Genomic DNA, 18,471 nt, shown 5'->3' with positions numbered 1-18,471 from the left:
AACAAAATTCGAAAATTGAATACTTTTTTCACTCATTAAGGTGATAAGCTAAAACTTCATGATTTGAGATTGCGGAAATAAGATTTGAATAAATAGAGATGAGATAAAGAAGAAGAAAGAAGTAAGATAAAGAAAGGAAGTTTGATGATAGTGTGTGTAATTACAAGAAGAAAAAATGAGAAGATAAAAAAGATAAAGAAGAGAGAAGAAATGTGGTGAATAGAAGAGAGGGTTCTCGGGAGGAAGGAGAAGTAATTGGGTTTGGGGGAGGGGTCTCTCTCCAAAAAGATATATTTTTTTCAGTTCTTCTTAAAAGTACTTTATTTCAATATTTAAAAATTTACCAACATGTGTTGAAAAAAAAGGTGCAATATTAACGACCGTAATACCGTTATTAAAAGGACCATCTTAATTTCCAACTAACATTAATATAATGAAACATTCTTTTTCGATTATTAATATATTAAATGGAGTTAATTTGATTTACATGGATTAAACATTTGTATATATATCGAATTGAATTTATTCGATTTATTTGATTATGCTTAAATTAAATTTGTCTTTTTCAATTTCTATTATTCTATATAATTATTTAAGATAGACATATAATTAATTTTAATTAACGACATTCGTATAATTTTAGTCTCCAATCAATTTATTAACGTAAATTATTCGATTATTTATTAGATAAGGGGATAAACGCTATCTTGTACATCAAATCCTTCTTAGCTTGTTTTGGACATGTGCTTCATGCAGCAGTTCTTTATATTAGCTCCTTTTATTTGTTTCAAACAAAACGCGGTAAGGTAAGAAACAGAGGGATAACCCTTTCATTGTTTCATACACAATGATGGTCAACGACTTTCTTTTCCGACTACTTTTTTGCTTTCCAAACTCTGTTGAAATCGAACAAAAAGAATGTGGATGCATTCATTTAGAACGCCGAAAGAGCCATTAAAATACTAAGGAGGTGGTAGTTGGTACGCACAGAAATAAAGTAACATTTCTCTCTTGGGTCGCAGAAGTACGGCTAATACTAGGTGGAAAAAGAAGCAGATTCTTCCAAATGAAAAAAAAAAATAATGATAATCATAATGGGCGCTTCTTCTTCGAAACTTGGGGTGAAACTGTGAATGATGGAGAAGCTGGCTTATCTTTTTCTCAATAATAATAATAATAAGATTACAACTTGCAGTGAAACCTTGTCACTTAAAATAGGGAAGAAGAGGCGAAAAGCTTTTCGGCTAAACAATTACCCTTTCCTGCTTACTGTGTGTGTATGAACTAAGCCTTATTAGCTTCACGAAAACATGCCTACTGGTTCTTCCTTGCCAGACCAATTAAAAGATTGGATGCTGCATAGGTCACATGAATGGTGGTTAGTGAGTAGTGTCCTGTCAGCTGCGGTTGGACTCATTTGTTTTGCTGTCAGCTTCTTCAACCATCATCTTAAAGAATGGAACCTGTTGCTTAAATTCTCCATCATCTCCGTTGCTTGCATTGCCCTCATCTGTATTGCAGTTTTAATTGCAAAAAAAATGCTAGAGGGGAGCAATCCTTGGGTTAAAGCGCATTTGGTATTTTTCGCCATTATAGTCACATATATCCTCACCTTCTTTCTTGATAAAGAAAAAGAGGAGGAACCGGATGTATATGGCCTGGTATCCTACGCTGCATTTGCTGTGCTGTTTTTAAGTCTAGCAATACAGACTCGACTCGATTTTTTGGGAGAAATCGTATACTTTTTTCTTGGAGTTCTACTTATCCGACTCATGGAGATAAAATGGTGGTTGGTTTTCCCTGGAGCATGCTTCAGTTATCCACTCATCATTCTTTCTTCATTTCTAGATGAACTATCAGGAGAACGCGGTCGCCTCCCCATTCGAACGCCTCTACCAGCTTCACCCGATGCTGAAACTTCTCATGTTGATGATACGGGCGCTCTAATGAGTCCACAACAATCCAATAATACCGATACCGATACTGTTCCTCTTTTGGCGCCTCAACCTGATGATCTCTTAGACGTGTTCAGGCGTGCTCTACGCCCGCTTAATGGGATGGATAAGGAACTTGCAAGGGAGTTACAGCGCCCCTTGAAGGATTACATTACGGATAGAAGTGAAGAGGTTCCAGAGGTATTGGTGAATGACCCCAACTTCCTAGTGGATAGGATTTCGCCACAGGTACTTGATGAGCTGAATCGCTTGATGAAGAATTCACCCCAGTTTGAAGAGGACATTAAGAATTTGGTGGTGGATGAGTACAGCAGAAGTCGGAAACGGTTCTTGGAGATATGCCAGGTGGAGTTACAGTTGAATGTGCAACAAACATGGATCGACATCCACGATGGAAGCGAAAGGCACAGGATCCAGAGGTGGATTAAACTTTCCAACATAGCATTGAGGATGCTATTTCCTTATGAACGGAGACTCTGCCAGCGAATCTTTGGCTCCCACTCTGACATCTCGGATAAGTGTTTCATGCAGGCTTGCTCGGAATTGGCACAAGATTTACTGAATTTCACGGATCATATTGCAACTAGGAGGAATTTTGAACAGATGAGCTATTCGCACTCCATTTTCCAAGTGTTCAGAACACTAAACCTAAGTATTCCAGCCTTTGAGTCACTGTTTTCTAATTCTCACTTCGGCTCTTCACTCTGGATTGAAGCAGCACGCGTTAAAGAAAGACTATGTAGAGTAATTAAGGATTACTTTTTCACGGAGTTGGAGGAATTGGCTCACGTAGATGGAAGTGGGTACTATATTAGGGACAAAATTCATAGCACTACTATCCGAGTAATGTTCCGCCTCAGTGATGCCTTCAGGGAAAGAGACACCCTTGAATTAATCCTCCATGATTACCCCATGGTTGATGTCATGGAAGGAGTGTCTTCGCTTTCTACTCACATTGCTTGGATGATCGAGCTGCTAGAGACCAATTTGGAAGCCTTCACAAAAAAATTTAAGAATGCTTCCGTGGGCAGTATTTACTTAATAGATAATGTTAATTACATAGTAAAGAAAGTCTGTGGTACTCAATTGAACACCATTTTGGGGGATACTTGGCTAGAAGAACAAAGTGCCAAAATCGATCAGTACATCAAGGACTATCAAAGAATCTCATGGGATAACGTGTTGGGCTTCTTGAAGTTGGACAGCGATAATGTGACGACAGAGTCAATGAAAGAGAAGCTCCGGTCGTTCAACGAGCAATTTCCAAAAACGTTGGTTGAACAGTCTCGTCCGTCACTGGATGATCAGAAGCTACGGCAAGATATAATAGAATCGGTGCGCTTGGTCTTAGTCCCAGCATATGGAAATTTCATCAACAAGTTTCGCGATATTCTTCTTGATCATGCTGATGAGTACATCGAGTATTCAACATCGGAAGTTGAAAGCCGCCTCAGGGGCACGTTGGACGGCTCGTTTTTTGCATTTTTCTGACCATGAATAAGTTGCCAAAAGGGAAGGTAAGGCTATCCAAGCTCGTGATATATTCCTTTTTTGTTTGAAGTATTTATAAAATACTATGATGGCTTTCGATTTTTGTTAATTTTTTTCTTTTTTAAGAGAATTGATTTTGTCAAATATCAGTGATTAGTCTTGAATTTATTTTACAGTTTACACTTATAATTTCTATTGTTAATGACTTAAAAATATATATTATTTGTACATCATGTTTAAGAAACTGAGTTCTAGAGGATGGAGATAAAAGAAGTTTCAGTGTGAAGAAAGAGAACGTAGAGATAAAATGGTTGAGAAATAAAACTGATTTCTCATTTTCTGAATTTGACAAATCACAATATGTATAATGCACTAAGCTTCCTATTTATACTATCTAATCAACCTAGCAGAATAACGGATTTTACAACCAACTCTAACGGCAAGCTTTCTATTTTCAGTGCTTACAACAAACTCTTAGCTCCCAGATCAGCTTGGCTAACTAGTACCTCTCGGCTGAGCTCACTAACTTTAACAAAAAATAAGTCACATAAACGCTGACTGCTGCAAGTTATTGTAATAGTTTGCTTTGTTTTCTTTGGATTTCACAGGGAAAAAGATTTGAAAATGAATTTAACTGAGTCGAAAGTGTAAACATGTTTCATCTTTTTTAAAAAGCAAATATTACTTTCGAAGGATGCATATATCTATATTATAGTGAGTGAAATTCCTTTTAGATGATTACAGCTTGTCAAAGCTAAGAGAATAGATGATTATCCCTCGTCAAAGCCATGAGAATCCTGACTATATATTTTACTTACACCCAGAAAGTGGTTTTAAAGTTTTTATAGATGGTACTCATATTTAGTGAACAAAATCGCCATCTATTTGAAGAAAAATGATTTTGGAAAAGTAGTAGACTTAATAAGAAATTGGAGTTCTTAATATACGACTAAGCTATACAAATTAATTATCTTATAATTTCTAAGAAAGCATAGAGTTGACACTTTATGATCACTACTAATGTTTACTATTACTGATTATATTGGTTTACCCAAACGGTATCTCCCAATCCGACAGGTTAAGGACTAATCCGTCGCGGATCTGAGTTCCATTTAAGGGTCTGCCGCTGGCCAATGAGTTGCTGCATGCATAAGGCGGGGTTCGAACTCCCGACACTTGTTTTTTTTTTTTTTTTTTTTTGCAAAAATGGTTTCATGTCACATGTTTCTCCTTTTTGTCCACTTTGTTTATCTGCTCTCACTGAGATTTACTGATTCACCCTTTATATTATCACGTTTGCAGGCTCTTTTTGTTTGGTTGATACTTGCATGATTGCTATTGTTTTTGTAGTGGTATACTTCCAATATGTATGTTGGGAGGCTAGGATACTGCAGGTAGCTTCTCATTCTAAAATCTGTAACAATAAAGTTAGCTAGGTACTTGGCTATTTTAGTTATTTTAAATAAATTTGAGATGTAATTATTCTTTTAGCTATAAGCTTGGGAGTAAGTATTATTTTGGATTTTTTTTTGGAAGTTTAGTTTCAAGTGTGGTGATTTAGTTTTTCTTTTTCCCTCTTATAGATGATTTGGTGGATGTTAAGCGGCTCCAACAACATCTTTTTTATTGGTTCTATAAATTGAGCATAATTTTGAATTTTGAGATGTATCATTTTATAATGTAGCTTATAAAATTTTAGAGCTATATTTATCTGCTTTTATATTTTAAATACTAATTTATTTGGTCTCTGTTTTTGTTAGAAAAAAATTTTTGTAAGACTTTCCTATTTTTTCTTTATATTTATAAGAAGTGTTTTGTTTTGTTTTGCTTATTTTTTTGAGAGTTGGAAGTATATATTGTTTGATTGACTGTGTACATTAAAATTAGTTACTAAAAATTAACCACTAAAATAGAATACACATTCTCATACAAAATACACATTAAAAATTAAAAATTAGTTAAATTATACATGTATTGGATGGAGCACTCTCTGAAAATTTCATTAGATGGAGCTCTCTAAAGTATTTATGAATTTGTGCCATTTTGCCATCCTATTTTCACTTATTGGCAACAAAATATTAAGAAATTTATTAACAACCTCATACAAAGTATGAAGGTTAGACTCCAACATACAACAAATTCACAACTAAACAACAGCCATCCATCTGAGGCGTCGGTCAGCGGCAAAATCACGGTGGTGGAGCTCCGACCAAAAATCCCTCGATATAATATAGTGCCAACTCTATGCTACTAAGCCATTTAATGAATATATTATGGATTTTTTCTTTTTAATGAATGTGTCCAGCACCAATAAGTGATGCTCATTCTGGGACTTGGGAGAGGCATCAAACACCACAAGTGATGAATTTGAGGGTTTTTGAGAACAAATCTTTGACGAGCTCTGAAGTTACAACAGCAGCGAAGAATTTGTGGACGAGATTTGGCCTGAATGAGGCGACGGAACTTCTCCATTTTCTTTTCTTTCTTTCTATGTTAATGTTTGAATTTTTGGAAGGAAAAGTCCTTTGTTGTTCTATTTAGGACTACCCACATTATTTTATTTGGATCAATAAAATTCCTACCTTTTTTAAAAAAAATAGAGATGGGTCAATTTTGATTTATTTTGACAACTTCATGTAATAGAGCTTCTTGAAATATTTGTTATATCTCACTAGAGATTTTATATAAAATATTTGTTTATCTTTTTTACCCGTAAACATAAACGCTTGAACCAAATCATGTTAGTTCTTTTTGTGCCAACTTTATTATTTCGCTCAAGCTATTCCCTTATTTTCTAACATGCTAGACTATATTATTATTACCTAAAAGATGTGTATAAAGTATAAACCACAGTAAGGTGAGATATTTCCCCTGCAGTGACTTTTCCTTTTCAGCCATCGGTAGGCAAAGTCAATGCCTGTTATTAGAAGCTCTTCAATTTTATTGGAGAGGTGTGGGTCCAGGAAAGGAGGCACGGTGTCTTTGATGTTTAAAATGGAAGCAATGAAGTTAGAACCAAATTTCCCAACGGAGAATCTTCCAGTGAGAATATGGCCAGCGAAAGCTTTTCAATTTGGATAATGATTTCTTTTTTCCCAATATTTTGATTAGTTGTTGTTTCCTGTGTCCACTGTTGAATCACCTAAGATTGAAATTGATTAATCTATTCAATTTTAAGGCATTGCCATGGCTAGCTCTTTGCATATAAGTTATGACATGGTATGGCTTAGATCATTATATGTTTATATATATATATATATATATATCACATATTTATATATATAATAATCAATTCTAATTTTGTTTTCTAATTCCAGACAAGATGGGAATTGATTTGCTCAACATGTTCAAACACAGCCTTATGCATGTTTTTAAATTTGTTAAGTGGAAGAGAACTTTGCTTAAGAAATCAAAACTTGGGATAGATGTTAAGACAGCTATTTTAGGTGAGGGAAAGTACTATGAAAGGAGTATTCACCAAGTACTTGTTATCTTGAACATTCTTACTTAGAGGAAGGAAATACACTGGATCAATCTTGAAAAAGGAAACAAAGTGAGTGTAAGTATCAAATGGTAACATTTTACTGTATTTCAGAATATACCGAGTTTGAATTCATTGTTGTTTCAAAATTGAAGATGTTTCTGGTAAGTGGTGTTCGGAAATTAATTAAATACAAGTGGTATGTGCATCCATCACAGTCTTTGCATTAATTAAACTCTCTACAAATAATTGCTTGAGAGTAGGTTGACTAATGAGGTTGATCAATAAGCCATACATCTCTGTATAAACAACTCTGCTTCCTGCAAGCATTGCTTGTATTTGTAATATAGTAACCTTTTTGCAAATTATTTATTGATCACAAACTTGACCTTTATTTTGGGTGCGTGTGTGACTTGGGATCAAATTGCTTAATCTTCTATGTTGTGAATCTTTACATCCAAAATTTGTATTTGAATGATAATTTTAAAATGCATCACACTGTGGACTAAGACATTAAAAATTATTCACCCTTGACACTGCTTGCTAATTGTCTCATAAACATAAATGAAAAAGCCGAACTTTAGTTTGGTGTGAACTTGCATGCTTCTCCCAAACTTCATCTGAACGAACTAGGAAGAAGCTTGTCTCAACTACTGTCATTTTAAATATGGAGGGAAGCCCCAAAGAGCTTTTCATCTAAAAACTTGCCGCTTCCGAATGGCTTCCTTGCTCAACCGAATACAATGGCTTCTGCAGCCATGGAGGATAGTGGGTTTTGTGTCATGTGTGGCTGGAGTGTCATGTTATGCCCTCAGTTCCAACTTCAACCATCTTTTGGGACACTGGAACCCTCTCAAAATCTCCCTCTATATTATTTGCAGTACCTTCTTCAGTATTATAGTTTTATTTGCAAAGGAATGGCCACGGTCGAGCAATCCTCAGATCAAAGCGCAATTCGTTTTTGTTGTGTTGATGTTCACCTTTATTTACACCTTCTTTTCCAACAAAGAAGAAGTCAAGAAGCCAGATGCATACGGCCCGATATCCTTTGCCGCATTTACTGTGATGTCTTGGAGTGTATCAAGACAGACTAACCATGGATTTGTATCAGAAACTCTCTACTTTTTTCTCGGAGAACTAATTTTAGAACTCATGAAGATAATAAATTGGTGGTATGTTATCCTTGGAGCAACCTTCAGTTATATTCTCATCACCATTATTCTTCGATTAAGTAAAAGTCAACATCAGCTCCCCACTCAAGCGCCGTACAGCAGCTTCAGGCATGCTCTAAACCAAGATCCACATGACGAAGGCACCTCTCCTCTTGCAGCGCCTCAACCACCCAGAGTTTCTGAAGACATCGTACATAACTTCAAGCTTGCTTTGAAGAAACTTCATCAGGACAACTGGAGACTTGCCTGGGAGTTACAAAGTCGTCTGAATAGATACCTTACAGATGAGATTGACAAGATTCCGGAGGAAACTCTGAATGATCACAACTTCTTGGTGGATGAGATTTCTCCACAAGTGCTTTTGGAGCTTCATAAAAATGCAAATCTCATGATTTTGGGGCAGCGCGAAAGGGATTGCATGGACGAGTACATAAATAGTCGGATACACTTCTTGGAGATGTGCCAGTCGGAATTGCGGTTGGATATTTTCCAGTTACAGCAAAAGGAGAATATAAATGAGGAGGAGATAATTAAGAAGTGGATTAAACTTTCCAGCATAGCAATGAGGATATTATTTCCAAATGAAAGGAGACTTTGCGATCGAGCCTTCAACATCTCTTCCATCTCGGATAACTGTTTCATGCAGATTTGCACCAAATTGACAAAAGATTTACTGAGTTTTGCTGATGGTGTAGCAGATAGGAGCCAAGGGCAGAGTGGTTATTTGCCCAACATTCTCCAAGTCCTCAACACACTGAATGACCAAATCATCCCTGCATTCGATTCACTTTTTTCTATTCAATCCAACACCTCCCTCAGGAGTGAAACAATCACCGTTGTAAATAGACTAAGGTTAGCAATCAGGGACCAGCACTTCAAGGGGTTGGAGGATTTAATCTGCCGCGACGAGAGGCCAATCCCTCGTCGTGGTAAAACCCATAAACTTACTGTTGAAGTAATGAACCGCCTCAGAGACGCCTTCGAGGATAGGGACATCCTTGAACCAATCCTCCATGATTACCCAAAAGTCCTTGTTAGCGAGGGGATGTCTTCGGTTTCAGCCCACGTTGCGTGGATTATAGAACTACTAGAAACCCATTTGGAAGCTAAGTCCAATATCTGTTGGGATGGTGCCTTGGGTTGTTTTTTCTTAATGACTAATGTCAGCTACATAAAACGGAATGCTTGCAAAATTGAATTGGATACCCTTTTGGGGGATGATTGGATCCAACAACAAAGGAACAAATTCCGACAGTACCTCGAGGACTACCAAAGAAGCTCTTGAGATACGGTACTGGGATTTTTGAAGCTGGACAATGGTAATCTGACGGCTGAGTCAATGACAGAGAAACTTTCCTTGTTCAACGAGCACTTTTATAGAATTTGGCATGATCAGATTACGTGGTTTGACGGTGGTTTCGAGACAGAGCTACGTGAAGAAATAATAGAATCAGTGTGCAAGATCTTAGTTCCAGCATATGAAAATTTCGTTGCAGTGTTCCGTGATGTTCTTCCTGAGCATGCTGATGACTATATCTTGTATTCTGCATCGAAGTTTAATGATGCGTTCTACGGCTTCTTCAAAGGTTTCGATTGGTATTGACAAATATCCCAAGAGGAAGAAGGTAAGGCGAAGCTTGCCGGTTATGTTAGGTTGATTTATTTATTTATTGGTGACTCTAGGTTGATTTAATTTTATTTTTTGTTTAAGTGAGATTGTTATGAATATTTATTATATTTTGTTAGAGATATAACTATTTATTTATGATGGTGGTATCACTTATAAAATTAGATTAAATTAGTCCTAATTGATAAATTCTAATCTCAATTTCATGTATGAATATCCACTTTATCATATTGTTTTGTCGATTTTTAACAAATCGAGTGTGGTTTAATATCTAATAGTTTGGGAGCGAAACCTAGTCCTCTGTGAATACCAGTTCTTTAAAGTGCATCAAAATGTCTTTTTGATTGAACAAAATAAAAATAAATCTGAAAGAAAGATAAAATACATTTTGAAAATAAATTGACTGGAATTGAAATAAATCGTATTGAATTTAAATAAAAGCAGTAAACCACTTTCGATGAAATTGAAGGACTTGTGAAATCAGAAACAAAGTGTTGAATCTTAAAAGAAAACAAGGAAAGTAAATTTGCTTGAAAGGTAAATTTGCAGAGAAAATAAAGATTACAAGAAAACATAAATGGAATTTAAAGACGTGGAAGGAACCATGCAGAAAAGTAACTCGAACGCAGATTCAGAAAGTCGCTGGGATATGAGTGTGCTCGAGTGTTTTCTGAAGCAAAGTTCCAACTCCTGTTTCTTCAACTTTTCTTTTATTTATAGAACTCCTCGACCAATTAGTGAATCAGATTCAAATATAACTTCTACGCACGTGCGTCAATCCTTAAATAATCGTTCCCGCTCTTTCTGCGAAATATGTGTAACCGCAAAAATCATCTTCGAATAACCTTCCTAAGTTACGTTGACTAGCTCCAGTTCTCCATTCTTTGACAAGCCTTTTTTCGATGTAGTCCTCCATTCTTCGAGAAACCAATATCCATTAAATTTTGAGCTCAAGATTTATTGAAATTAAATATTTCAATTAACAAATTGTCCCCTTAGAATTAATGTGTTTTTCACTATCATTTAAGGTTAAAACACTTAATCCTACTTTACTTTTAAATTATCACTATAACCAATAAATTTACTTTTAAATGAATTTTATTAACTCCATTAATTCATGGCTACTATAGCATGTTCCCCACTACTGACCGTTTCTCTTTTTTCGATTTCGCCTTCTCAAAAGAAGTTTCCCAAATTTTAAAATTTGAAAACAGATAACAATATGAAACGGCAATATCATTTACCACCTTAATTTTCACTTGAAGGAATTCCTACCATCATCCAACGTCGTACTCCTATCTTTTAAATTCTTCCTTACTTTTCAAACTTTACTTTTACCAATCCCTTCTGAGCTCTCCTGTACAAAATTAACTTTCTGCAACCAAATCAACCATTTGAAGTTTCTTCATATGACCATCAATGGCTTCTTTCTTTGTTCCAAAAACCCTTTCTGCTAAAGATAAAGGCAAAGGCCCCATAACTGAAACCTTCGAACAACCCGCTTTGCAGGTTCTGAATCAATTCAATGATATCATCATTGAAGATCCCCAAGATTTGCCTAAAGATAAAAGGATTCTAATCCCTTTTACTGCCGATGAGAAAACTTGCTGTTTTGTCGGACCTTTACAAACCCTGGAGCAAACTAAGAAGAATGCCCAAGTCTTTCCCAATGCTAAAGAGAAAGACTTACTCATAAAACAAGACCTCTTCATTGCCCCTTTTATCGATCATAAAAAACCTTTCAGAAACAACCCAAAAAGTACTCCCCGAAGAGCTGATTTTCTTGCTTGGTATCAACGTCTTGAACCATAAAAAAGGTGCCACTTGGAAGGCACAAGGTATCTACGACCTCCTTTGCCTCTCTCTTTTCTCACATACTACACACCATTGGATGATTAGGGCTGTATTAAGTTTTTGAAACAAAACCACCAATAACTTTCATCTCCCTTACGGCATGGTGGGGTCGACACTATTCGATGTTGCCGTCATTACTGGCCTTCCAATAAACTACCCGAAAGCAACATTCGATATAAAACCAACTCGATTGTATCAAATAACTCAGAAGAACTCCTACAGTGATTTCATCAACCACCACATAGGTCGCAAAAATGATCCTGTGATCGATGAGGAAAGTGTGACCTTTTTGTACTACTGGCTGAATGCAATTACTTGCTTCTTAAGGAGTGTTCAAATGCAGAAATCGTTCCTCCCATTGGCTGCCTTTGCTTCATGAAGGTCACAAATTTAACTTAGCCAAATTGATTTTGGAAAACTTGTATGATGAATTAGGGCATTTAGTTGACTTCCTTCAAAATAAATCCTCAATCAATGTGGGAGGTCCTCTCTGGATTCTATAAATTTAGTTTAATGCTGTTTTTGAAAAATTCATGAAGCAAGATGGAAGCAACACTTCAGAAAAAAAACATATTAAAGGGATTCGATTAACCGTTTTCAACCAAATTTCAAAAATGTCACTTTGACTGAAGATCTCTTCTGGGTTGTAATTTCATTATTCCACTCTTGCAAAAGCTTCCAGAATGAGGATCTAAACTTCACCCCTTTCATACGTCGAAACTGTTGACCACCTTGGTTTGAACGACTCATTTTCCCAAATGATGATGATAAAAATGATGTAGCAAGTGAAACTTGGGCAAATCTTCTTGTTGTTCAAGTATTTCTGATTGGGATTCCTCAATATAAGAAAGAGCAATTTAAGGTGACTCTTTGGTGTGGGATTTAGAATTCCCATAACTTAACCGGCAAGTGCACCGGGTCATCCAAGTAATACCTCAGGTGAGTGAGGGTCAATCTCACGAGGATTGATGGACTAAGCAACAATGGTTATGTAATTGGTTTAGTCAAACAGACAGAAAAGGGGTTGTTGATGGTTGAAGACGCATAAAGCAATAAACAAGAGAATAAAGAAAGCAAATAAAAGGTTTGGTGTGAAAATAGTAAGAGAAAACAGTTAAGACTTCGGAGATGTTTACTTTTCCCGATTAAAAGTTCTTACCAACTATTTTAACAATGCATGATTCATTACATAGCAAGCTGTAATTAACTAAACCCTAATTTCTTAGTGATTTAGTTTCCTCTAACCTTCATTAACCGCCACTCTCGTGGTCACTCAATTCCGATTAGAAGGTTAAGTGCAAAAATATTTTATGGCCACAAAAATCCTAATTACCCAAAGCTAATTGGATTATATGTTACATATCCCAATTAGTTAATGTAATTAGAAATCCAGGAGGAATTTGTTTTCAAGCTGTTGTTCAAGCAAGATAACTCTCTCGAGAATCACAAAAACTCATGCAAAATAAGGGTCATACTCTTGTTCCACCCAGATTCATAAGATTAAGAACGAAAACAATCCTTGAAACTGAATCAATACATTAATTAAAATAGAAAAGCAATAGTCTTAATCCATAGAAATAAACAGAGCTCCTAGCCTTAACCAAGAGGTTTAGTTGCTTAAGACTTACAGAGAAACTAGGATTCTGAAAAACGTGCAGCAGTCTAATCCCCGGATTAAGGGTGGATCTTATTCCTCTTATACTAACCTAATTTGATTTGGAAATAAAATAAAATAATGAAACCTAAAACTAAAAGATATTGTTTGTAAATAAAAATTACAAAAAGAAAATAAAATATCACTAATAAGTGCTAAATCCAATTGGAAAGCTCAAAGAGAGGGAATTCGGGCCAAGCTGGCACTAAACGCTGGCTGGGTGTTTAGCGCCCTAGAGGGGGTAGCACGTTGCTGGCTTGTGTCCCTTGCTGGCGTTAAATGCCAGTTGGGCGTTTAGCTCCCAGGGGAGATGTTGCTAATTTTTTTTCTTTTTGCTCCAAACTCTGCCAAATTGTTTCGAATTTCACCTTAAATCATAAAAATACTAAAATAACTCAAAATAGCATCCAAAGAGGATTTTTGCACTAAATATTATGAAATTAAATAAAATCAAATAAAAATAACTAGAAAATGAAGGGAAAAAGAGTACAAGATGCTCACGCATCACAACACTAAACTTAAATTGTTGCTTGTCCTCAAGCAACCAAAAACAGTATAGGACCAAGAAGAGAAAATTTCTGAGACTTGAGTTGTCATTTAAGCTTAGGTCTAGTTATGGAATAGGGCTAATGACACTCTAATTCTGAATAGCTTCGGCATCTCACTCTTCTTTGAAGCTTAGAAATATTAGTATCCTTCAGAACTAAAACTCGGATAAAATTATAAATTCTCTTCTTTAGGCTCTAATTAATTCTTGAACACAGCTTTTTCTTTCTTTTATTTGATACTTTGTACCTTGAGCCTAGTCGTGACTCCTATTCATAGTATGTGGTATGATTGAACTTCTAGTGAACACCACTTTCATGCCAGGTGAAAAGTCCTCAGTAGGAATCTTCTTGTTCCTCTAGCCTTTGGGTACCTTCTTCTTGGGTCCTCCTCCATCTTTGGTGGGTGATAAACGCCTGACACCAAACTTAGGTTTGATATCAGGGGGGATTGTATGGCTTTCCACCAGGTGAGAAGGCTTAAGCATTGCTTTGTATGTAAGTACCTCCTTTGTCAAAGAGTGGTGGAGGTTTGTAAACCTTGAAAACCATGCAATCTTCATGTAATCTCAACACTAATTCACCTCTCTCAACATCAATGAGGGCTCTTCCAGTGGCTAGGAATGACCTTCCTAGGATTTTGGGGTCATCTGTATCCTCTCCCATGTCGAGTATCACGAAATTTGATGGGAGGAATAGCTCTCTAACCTTGACCGATACGTTCTCTACTAGCCCATATGCTTGCCTCAGAGACCTGTTAGCCATTTGCAGGGATATCCTTGTTGCCTATGCTTCTTGGATTCCTAGCTTCTTTATTATGGACAGAAGCATCAGATTTATGCTTAAACCAAGATCACACAGTTCTTTTTCAAAAGTAATAGTCCCAATGGTACAGGGAATCAGGAAGCTTCCAAGGTCTGACATCTTTTTAGGTAGCTTCCTCTAAATCAATACACTGCACTCCTTGGTCAGGACCACAGTTTCGTCTCCCTTCAGGGCCTTCTTCTCAGAGAGTAGGCTTTTTATGAAGGCCATATAGGATGGTATCTTCTCCAACACCTCAGCAAAAGGAATATTGATGTGCAACTTTTTAAAGATTTTCAAGAACTGAGTAAAATACTCATCCTCGGTCTCCTCTTGAAGCTTCTGAAGGTGTTGTACTTCAGGCCCCTATGCTACCAATAGGGCGTGTAACAGTATTTTTCCAGCCTTTTCTTGAGCCTTTTCTTCCTTCAATTCTTCAGCAGCATGCACCTCCTTAGGCTCGGCCTCTTTGGCCATGATGAGGGCCTTGCACTCTTCCCTTGGATTCACCTCTATGTTACTGAAAAGAGTGTTAGGAGGTCTCTCAAGTATCTTCTTACTCAACTGACCCACTTGAACTTCCAAGTTCCGAATTGAAGCTCTTGTTTCTTGCATAAAGCTGTAAGTGGTCTTGAAAAGTTCAGCAACTAGTGTAGCTAAGTCAGGAGTGTCTTGGCTCTAAGAGGGTCCTTACTATTGCAGAGAGGGGTGGAACTGCCAATTGTTAAACCTATTCTGATTGGAGTCATCCTGGTTGTTGTTGAAGCTTTGTTGGGGCTTCTACGGTTACTCTCTCCACCCAAAGTTAGGGTGATTCCTTCATCCTTAATTGAAAGAATTTAAATATGGATCATTGTTGGGATTTCTGGAGGAGTTGTCCATGTAATTACTTGCTCAGTGGTGGGTTGAGCATAACCATAAGCGTCCCCTTGGTTGTAGCTTCCAATCATGTTATATTATGCGTCTTGAGTATTAATAGCTGAAACTTTCATCCCACTCTAGTGATAAGAGATCATACTAATCTGTTGGGATATGATCTTGTTTTGAGCCAAGATGGCATCCAGTGTGTCCACCTCCATGACTCCTTTCTTCTAAGTAGTCCTAGTGTTCACAAGGTTCCTCTCAGAAGTGTATAGATACTGGTTGTTGACAACCATCTCAATAAGATCGTTCGCCTCTTCAGGCGTCTTCTTCATGTGCAGGAAACCATCTGCAGAGTTATCCAGTGATATCTTTGCCATCTCAGAGAGGCCATCATAAAAGATCTGCAACCTGGTCCATTCAGAAAACATGTTAGGAGGGCATCTCCTGATTATCAGCTTGTATCTCTCCTAGGCCTCATAGAGGGACTCTCCATCTTTCTGTCTGAAGTTTTGAACATCTACCCTAAGCTTAGTTAGCTTCTGAAGTGAAAAAAATTTGGTCAGAAATCCAGTGACCACCTTGCCCCACGTGTCCAGGCTCTCCTTGGGCTAAGAATCAAGTCACTGCTTTGCTTTGTCCCACACAGCAAATGGGAAGAGCTTGAACTTGTAGACCTCAGAATTCACTCCATTCGTCTTTACAGTATCACAGATCTGCAGGAAGTTAGAGATGAATAAATTTGGATCTTCCTATGGGAGTCCATGAAACTGGTAATTCTGCTGCACCAGAGTGATTAGTTGAGGCTTAAGCTCAAAATTATTTGCACCAATAGCAGGTACAACTATACTGCATCCATAGAAGTCAGGAATAGGTGCAGTGTATGAGGCAAGCGACCTCCATGCATGCTTATTAGCGTTCAGGTTTCCACCATTAGCATCCATGGTGAGCTCTTCAACTTCCTTTTCAAAAGATTTCCTGAGGTTCTCTCCGGCTCTGTAAGCTCTAGCTTGTTGCAAACGCCGCCTCAAAGTCCTCTCAGATTCAGAATCAAGCTCAAGAAGGGGGTTCTTTATCCCTGTTCCTGCTCATAAACAAACAAGAGACAAAGAAAGGTGGGAGTCTTTATGTCAAAGTATAAAGAGCTCCCAGTGAGATATCATGTGTAAAAAGCAATAAAAATAGTTCAAGTAAGCAATTAAGCTAAAACTTTTGAAAATAAGAATGAGAAAGTAACCTAAAATTTTTTAAAATTAAAAAGAAAAAGACACTACAAAATTTTGAAAAAATAAAAAGAGAAAAACACTAAAGGGACACCAATCTTAAAATCAGAAATTAAAGGGAAAATAAATAAAACTAAAATAAAAAATTAAAGAAAATTAAATAAACAAAACTAAGAAAAAGACCTAATCTAAGCAACTAGACAACTGGTAGTTTTCAATCACAAACAATCCCCGACAACGACGCCAAAAATTTGGTACGGGATTTAGAATTTTCAAAACTTAACCGACGAATACACCGGGTCATCCAAGTAATACCTCAAGTGAGTGAGGGTCAATCCCACGAGGATTGATGGATTAAGCAACAATGGTTATCTAATTGGCTTCGTCAAGCAGACAGAAAAGGGGTTGTTGATGGTTGAAGACGCATAAATCAATAAACAAGAGAATAAAGAAAGCAAATAACAGGTTTGGTGTGAAAATAGTAATAGAAAACAGTTAAGGCTTCGAAGATGTTTTCTTTTCTGGATTAAAAGTTCTTACTAACTATTTTAACAATGCATGATTCATTCCATGGAAAACTGTAATTAACTAAACCCTAATCTCTTAGTGATTTAGTTTCCTCTAACCTTCATTAACCGCCACTCTTGTGGTCACTTAATTAGGATTAGAAAGTTAAGTGCAAAACTAGTTTATGGCCATAAAAATCTTAATTACCCAAAGCAAATAGGATTATATGTAACATATCCCAATTAGTTCATGTAATTAGTAATTTAGGAGGAATTTGTTTTCAAACTGTTGTTCAAGCGAGATAACTCTCTCGAAAATAATATAAATATTATTTATATTTATTTATTTTCAAAAATTAATATCATTTATATTTTTTATTTTTGAATATAAATATTACTAAATATTTTATATATTTTCGAAAACAGATATTATTTATATTTATTTATTTATTTTCGAAAATAAATATTATTGATATTTATTTATTTTTGAAAATAAATATTATTTATATTTGTTTACTTTCAAAAGTAAATATTATTTATATTTATTTATTTTCGAATATAAATATTAAATGTATTTATTTATAATATTTAAATAAGAAAATAGTTTTTATTTATGATTAGAAATAACAATATGTTATATTTATGTAAATTATTATTATAAATATTTATTTCTATTCATTTTTATTTATTGAAACTAATATTTAGTGAATAAATTTTGTTGAATTAGCCAAACGGTAATTTGATGATTTGTAAATTGGATCCGTCGCAGTCGTGGAATCCGATGGTCGAAAACTACTTACGCTCAACGAGGTTCTACCATGTCTCTAGGATTGGGTTCATAAAAGGATTTTACCCCTTATTAGCTGCTTTGGTGGAAAGGTGGAGGCCAGAAACTCATACTTTTGTATTGCCGGTGGGTGAGGTAACTGTGACACTGGAAGATGTCGCACATATATTTGGCCTACCCATTGATGGAGAGCCTGTGAGCGGCTGGACAAATAGTAGCAGCGACTTCCTACAGAGTAGAGTATAGCTATATTTGGTTACGAACCGGTTGTCAGTAGTTCTTCGAAATCTTATATAAAGCTGGGTTGCGTTCGGGGTATCAGAGACGCAGAGCAATTGGACACCGATGAGTCTATTAAGAGATACATCAGATGCCATATTTTTTGTTTATTGGGTTCGACCCTATTCACGGATAAGTTCACCGCATATGCCCACGCAAAGTATCTACCATCGCTTCGCGATTCCGAGCGGATCCATACTTAAGTTGGAGGTCAGCATGACTCGCATATCTT

At 36.3% G+C, this 18,471-nt stretch overlaps 2 protein-coding genes across 7 annotated transcripts; both read left to right on the top strand.

Moving 5' to 3' along the window:
- Positions 1–955: 955 nt before the first annotated feature.
- LOC130940698 (exocyst complex component EXO70B1-like) lies at positions 956–6,047 on the top strand. Of its 6 annotated transcripts, none has more exons than XR_009070369.1 (3): positions 956–3,472; positions 4,749–4,840; positions 5,030–5,182. XR_009070369.1 is itself a non-coding variant. In XM_057868913.1 (2 exons), exon 1 carries the CDS (start codon positions 1,311–1,313, stop codon positions 3,444–3,446), a length of 2,136 nt encoding a protein of 711 aa, XP_057724896.1. In that variant the 5' UTR covers positions 956–1,310; the 3' UTR covers positions 3,447–3,472; positions 5,752–6,047. The 6 variants fall into 6 exon arrangements, 3 of the variants coding, with proteins under 3 accessions (XP_057724896.1, XP_057724894.1, XP_057724895.1); XR_009070368.1 differs by adding an exon at positions 4,524–4,605 and having other exon boundaries at positions 4,749–5,103; XR_009070367.1 differs by lacking the exons at positions 4,749–4,840; positions 5,030–5,182 and adding an exon at positions 3,905–4,515 and having other exon boundaries at positions 956–3,808.
- A 1,335-nt stretch (positions 6,048–7,382) lies between these two features.
- Positions 7,383–9,935, top strand: LOC130940648 (exocyst complex component EXO70B1-like). The gene has a single exon (XM_057868851.1). The coding sequence runs from the start codon at positions 7,645–7,647 to the stop codon at positions 9,382–9,384; it is 1,740 nt and encodes a 579-aa protein (XP_057724834.1). The 5' UTR covers positions 7,383–7,644; the 3' UTR covers positions 9,385–9,935.
- The last annotated feature ends 8,536 nt before the right edge of the window (positions 9,936–18,471 follow it).

This window comes from Arachis stenosperma, chromosome 7 (genome assembly GCF_014773155.1).
Source record: "Arachis stenosperma cultivar V10309 chromosome 7, arast.V10309.gnm1.PFL2, whole genome shotgun sequence".
In the NCBI taxonomy this organism is placed as follows: Eukaryota; Viridiplantae; Streptophyta; class Magnoliopsida; order Fabales; family Fabaceae; genus Arachis; species Arachis stenosperma.
The sequence above is the reverse complement of the archived record's forward strand: the minus strand, read 5'-3'. Positions and strand labels throughout refer to the sequence as shown.

Bases quoted from the DNA above. Each gene is read 5' to 3' on its own strand.
- LOC130940698 (XM_057868913.1), top strand. From the start codon at position 1,311: ATGCCTACTGGTTCTTCCTTGCCAGACCAATTAAAAGATTGGATGCTG.
- LOC130940648 (XM_057868851.1), top strand. From the start codon at position 7,645: ATGGCTTCCTTGCTCAACCGAATACAATGGCTTCTGCAGCCATGGAGG.